Raw genomic sequence first — 4799 nt, 5'->3', positions numbered from 1 at the left:
GTGTGTAGTTGAGGCGGGAAATGCGGTAGGAACGTGAGTGACATGCCTGATGTCTACACTATGAGCTCATGCAGTGAAGGCAGGGTTGCCAGATTGGCTGTGTGGATCTTCTGTTTTACATCATTTATTAATCCTGAATAAATAAACTCAGACTCCGGGTTGCCAGAGTGACTCGAAAACACACGTTTTATTGCTTTTGGGTTGGCAGTATTGTCGAGGTGATGAGCACTTTGATCTGCATGCACACACACACACACACACACACACTACACTGATCCTCTTATTGACCTTTCACGTTTCTTGGAGCTCATTATGCAGGAGTTGGAGCTCAGGGTTGCCAGATTGTGCAGAAGCCTTTGAGCAATCACATCATTTGATTTGGTTCTGCACTGAATTATGAGCGGATCGTGTTTAGATTCACACAATTCATGCTTTCAGTTCAAGCGTTTTTACACGCGTGTTTTATGTTCACACACACCAGCGCGCGCACGTGTTCTTGTCTGATGGTTGTGAGAAGCTGAAATGTATCACACCTGTGCGTCACCAGGAATGATGCACGCGCATGTGCTCCAAGTTGCATTAGAGCGCTTTTTAGCGCGCAAACACACACACACACACACACACACGCTGGTAGAAATAAACCCACCTGGAGGTGGACTCCAGCTGCTGCTTGGCTTTCTCTGATTTTCTGCCGGAAATTTCATGTTTGGTTCTCGGAATGTTTCACTGCCACCAGATCAGAAAGTCATCAGTGAACCGGTGAAGCTGCTTCTCTGATCGGCCTGATGAGGAACCGAGGCTGCTTCACCTCCGCGTAGCATCTCTCTCTCACACACACACACACACACACACACACCCCGGTCACGTCTCACATCTCTTCGTCTTCTCGATCTGGTACACGCGCTCGCGCAGCCGGTCCTGTTGATCTCAAAGCGTCTACATCCTTCAGGTTCCCGTTTAGGTTCTTCTTTAGGTTCCTCTTCAGATTCTCGTCTGGTTCCTCCCAGTAGCTGCAGTGCCGAAGTGTTACACAATAAGCGTTTACACACACACACACACACACACACACACAGCCCCCTCCACCCCGTGCACTATGCACCAAGGAGCAGATCATGCATGAAACTCCTGCTTCAGGAAAACACATTCACCTCCACCATTCTTCTGCTGTGATGGCGATGAACATCATCATGATTTATTATTAAATACATTTAAATAATTAAATAAAACAGTTTCCCTTTCTACAAATATCAATATATTTTTACATTTCACTTATTATTTATAATGAGCTTATTATTATCATCATCATCATCATCATCATCATTATTATTATTATTATTATTATTATTATTATTATTAACACACACTCATAAACCCCTCTGCTTCAGGTTAATCATCTCACTGATCACGGTGTCACCAAGCTGATGATGAGGTTCCCCTCAAGGTTTCTCCCTCATACCTGCTATCTCAGGGAGGTTCTCCCTCACACCATCACCTCTGGCTGGTTAGAGATAAAGAGAGTGATTATAAATGATTTGTACGTTTGTGTAAAGCAGCTTTGAGACACAGTTTTTGTTATCAAATCAAATTTTATTCATCACATACACATACATACAGGGTACGACATGCAGTGAAATGCTTTATACGACGGTCCGGCATGAGGGAATAGAGTGGGGGGAAAGAAAAAACAGATAAATAAAGTATAAAAACTATATAAAATAGAATATAAGAATATAAGGATATATAAAGATATGTATGTAAACAAAGAGAAAAAAAATGTATATACAAAGAAAATCCTTATGGCAGTAGACAGTGAAACAGTAAACAATGTGTACCAAAGTGTAAACAATAGACAATTTTAGTGGTGGGTTTTCCATAAAGTGTCCGTGTGCAGTATGGTGTGGTGTAAGGGTCCGTAAGTGTCCGTGTGCAGTATAGAGTGACCATAAAGTGTCCGTGTGCGGTATAAAGTGACCATAAAGTGTCCGTGTGCAGAATGGTGTGGTGTAAGGGTCCGTAAGTGTCCGTGTGCGGTATAGAGTGACCATAAAGTGTCCGTGTGCGGTATAAAGTGACCATAAAGTGTCCGTGTGCAGAATGGTGTGGTGTAAGGGTCCGTAAGTGTCCGTGTGCGGTATAGAGTGACCATAAAGTGTTCGTGTGCGGTATGGTGTGGTATAAAATAAATAAATATAAAGTGCACTGTGCTGTGCAAGTCCAGAGTTTAAAGTGTCGTGGTGTGAGAGGTGAGATCTGTACAGAGAAGTGTGATGATGGAGAGAGTGGACCAGCTTTTAGATCCTGGGTGTTTCCTGGTTTAAACTCCGAATGGCCTGCAGGAAGAAGCTCCTCCTCATTCTCTCTGTGTTCGCTTTCAGGGAGCGGAAGCGTTTCCCTGAACGCAACAAAGAGAAGAATCCATTGTTGGGATGGCTGAGGTCCTTCACAATCTTCCTGGCTCTGGTCCTGCACCGTGTGCTGTAGATGTCCTGCAGGTCAGGGAGCTTGGTGTGGATGGTACGTTCAGCTGAACGCACCACCCTCTGGAGGGCTCGTCTGTCCTGCATGGTGCTGTTCCCGAACCAGGAAGTGATGCTACCCGTCAGAACGCTCTCAATGGTGCAGGTGTAGAAAGTCTTAAGCACCTGAGAGGGGAGTTTAAAGTCCCTTAAGCATCTCAGATGGTACAGACGCTGCCAGGCCTTCTTCACCAGGGTGTTAGTGTGACAGGACCAAGACAGGTCCTGTGTGATGTGAACACCCTAGTACCGGACACTGTCCACTCTTTCCACTGGAGTCCCGCAGATGTTTAGCGGTTGGTATGACCGCTATCAACTCCTTAGTTTTGCCGACGTTCAGGAGAAGGTTGTTCTCCTGGCACCATCTCTCCAGGTTTTTAACCTCCTGTAGTTAGGCCGTCTCGTTCGTTGTTGTTGATCAGGCCCACCACAACAGTGTCGTCAGCAAACTTGATGATGGTGGAGTTGGATGTGGCCACAAAGTCATATGTGTACAGCGAGTACAGCAGGGGGCTCAGAACACAACCCTGGGGAGCTCCAGTGCTGAGGGTGAGGGTGGATGAGGTGTGTTTTCCCACCCGTACGGCTTGTGGTGGGAATTATGGTGTTAAACACTGAACTGTAGTCCACGAACAACATCTTTGCATAATTCCCGTTTCTTTGGTCCAGGTGGCTCATCGTGGTGTGGAGATGAGCAATGGCATCCTCAGTAGAGCGGTTCTGACGGTACGCAAACTGTAATGGGTCCAGTTATAAATGGACCCAATCCAAATAAAAAATGCTGGAGAATGTGGGTGTGGTCTGAGAAGGATCTGAAAGTTCACCTCAGGAACTAAGACCAGGTGAGACATTCTTCATTTTTGTGCACTCCTGGACAAATGAGGCATGATGGAAGGTTTGGAGACACGTGAACTTCACCCAGCCCACCCAGGAACGAGTCATCACATGGTATTAGACACATATCTCCATATGAACTCTCTCTTAATGAATGCTGTGATCATCTGGATCTCCACATGGTGCTCAGTATAGATGGTGCACCTTTGCTCTGTGGGGCAGTAAGAGATCCTCAGCCCTGAACTCATCCTTTACATCACCACAGGAACCTGCATTTTTAACGTGGTGACTAAGGGGTTTCATATTCATATTCATATTCATCTCCCCGTCTCACCGTGTAACCTCAACGAACCCTGACCACCACAGCGAGCTGGAAGTGGGAAGAGACCTGAGGTTGTCTGGGTCAAAGTCAGACATGCTGCTGTGTTTCTGTGCCTGAAGCAAACAAGCACCAAGTGTGAGAGTACGTTCAAATCTAAATTCTGACTGTTCAATGTTCCTCAAAGCTTTCAATCCACACACATCCCTGACTGAACTGTTCTCTTTCTACACCTTCACTTTCCAGCTCTTCTTCAATGCCAGTGTCTCATCTGACAAAACCCCAGCAGACCTGCTCAGGGCTTGTTCTGACCCAGGGGATTCCTTCTGACATCTGAAGTGTAATAAGGTGCCTGTGACATGACAAGACCAATACAAGAGTAGATTCAGGAACCCTGCTGGAAGCTGCTGAGAGACGTGGCCTGCTGGAAGCTGCTGAGAGACGTGGCCTGCTGGAAGCTGCTGAAAGACGTGGCCTGCTGGAAGCTGCTGAAAGACGTGGCCTGCTGGAAGCTGCTGAGACACATGGCCTGCTGGAAGCTGCTGAGACACGTGGCCTGCTGGAAGCTGCTGAGAGACGTGGCCTGCTGGAAGCTGCTAAAAGACATGGCCTGCTGGAAGCTGCTGAGAGACGTGGCCTGCTGGAAGCTGCTGAGAGACGTGGCCTGCTGGAAGCTGCTGAGAGACGTGGCCTGCTGGAAGCTGCTGAGAGACATGGCCTGCTGGAAGCTGCTGAGAGACGTGGCCTGCTGGAAACTGCTGAGACCTGGCCTGCTAGAAGCTGCTGAGACACGTGGCCTGCTGGAAGCTGCTGAGAGACGTGGCCTGCTGGAAACTGCTGAGAGATATCCTGGTTCTCTACACATGTAGGCTGCTGCAGAGCACCACATCTACCAGAGTGTCTGACTGAATACGGTAATCCAGTGCAGCTCTTCAGTAAAGGTGCAGGAAAGTCTTACCAATCATGAAGTACTGGGTTCTCCTGATCTCAGGCATGGCAGTGAAATACAGGTGTGTTATATTAAACATCATAGTCATGGATTGTCCCTCAAACCACACCCTCATACTCCACACTCCATATGGAACCCACGCCCACCACAAGCTGTGATCTCATCTAGCAGACCAACCTGA

At 47.3% G+C, this 4799-nt stretch overlaps 1 protein-coding gene across 1 annotated transcript in view; it reads right to left on the bottom strand.

The window, feature by feature from the left end:
* kcnk10a (potassium channel, subfamily K, member 10a) overlaps positions 1-1057 on the bottom strand; it is a 40105-nt gene extending 39048 nt beyond the window's left edge. Inside the window, exon 1 of the mRNA XM_046836418.1 lies at positions 647-1057. Coding sequence (XP_046692374.1) covers positions 647-704 — 58 coding nt within the window. The 5' untranslated portion in view covers positions 705-1057. The remainder of the gene's footprint in view (positions 1-646) is intronic.
* Positions 1058-4799: the final 3742 nt, after the last annotated feature.

This window comes from Silurus meridionalis, chromosome 23 (assembly GCF_014805685.1).
Source record: "Silurus meridionalis isolate SWU-2019-XX chromosome 23, ASM1480568v1, whole genome shotgun sequence".
In the NCBI taxonomy this organism is placed as follows: Eukaryota; Metazoa; Chordata; class Actinopteri; order Siluriformes; family Siluridae; genus Silurus; species Silurus meridionalis.
The sequence above is the reverse complement of the archived record's forward strand: the minus strand, read 5'-3'. Positions and strand labels throughout refer to the sequence as shown.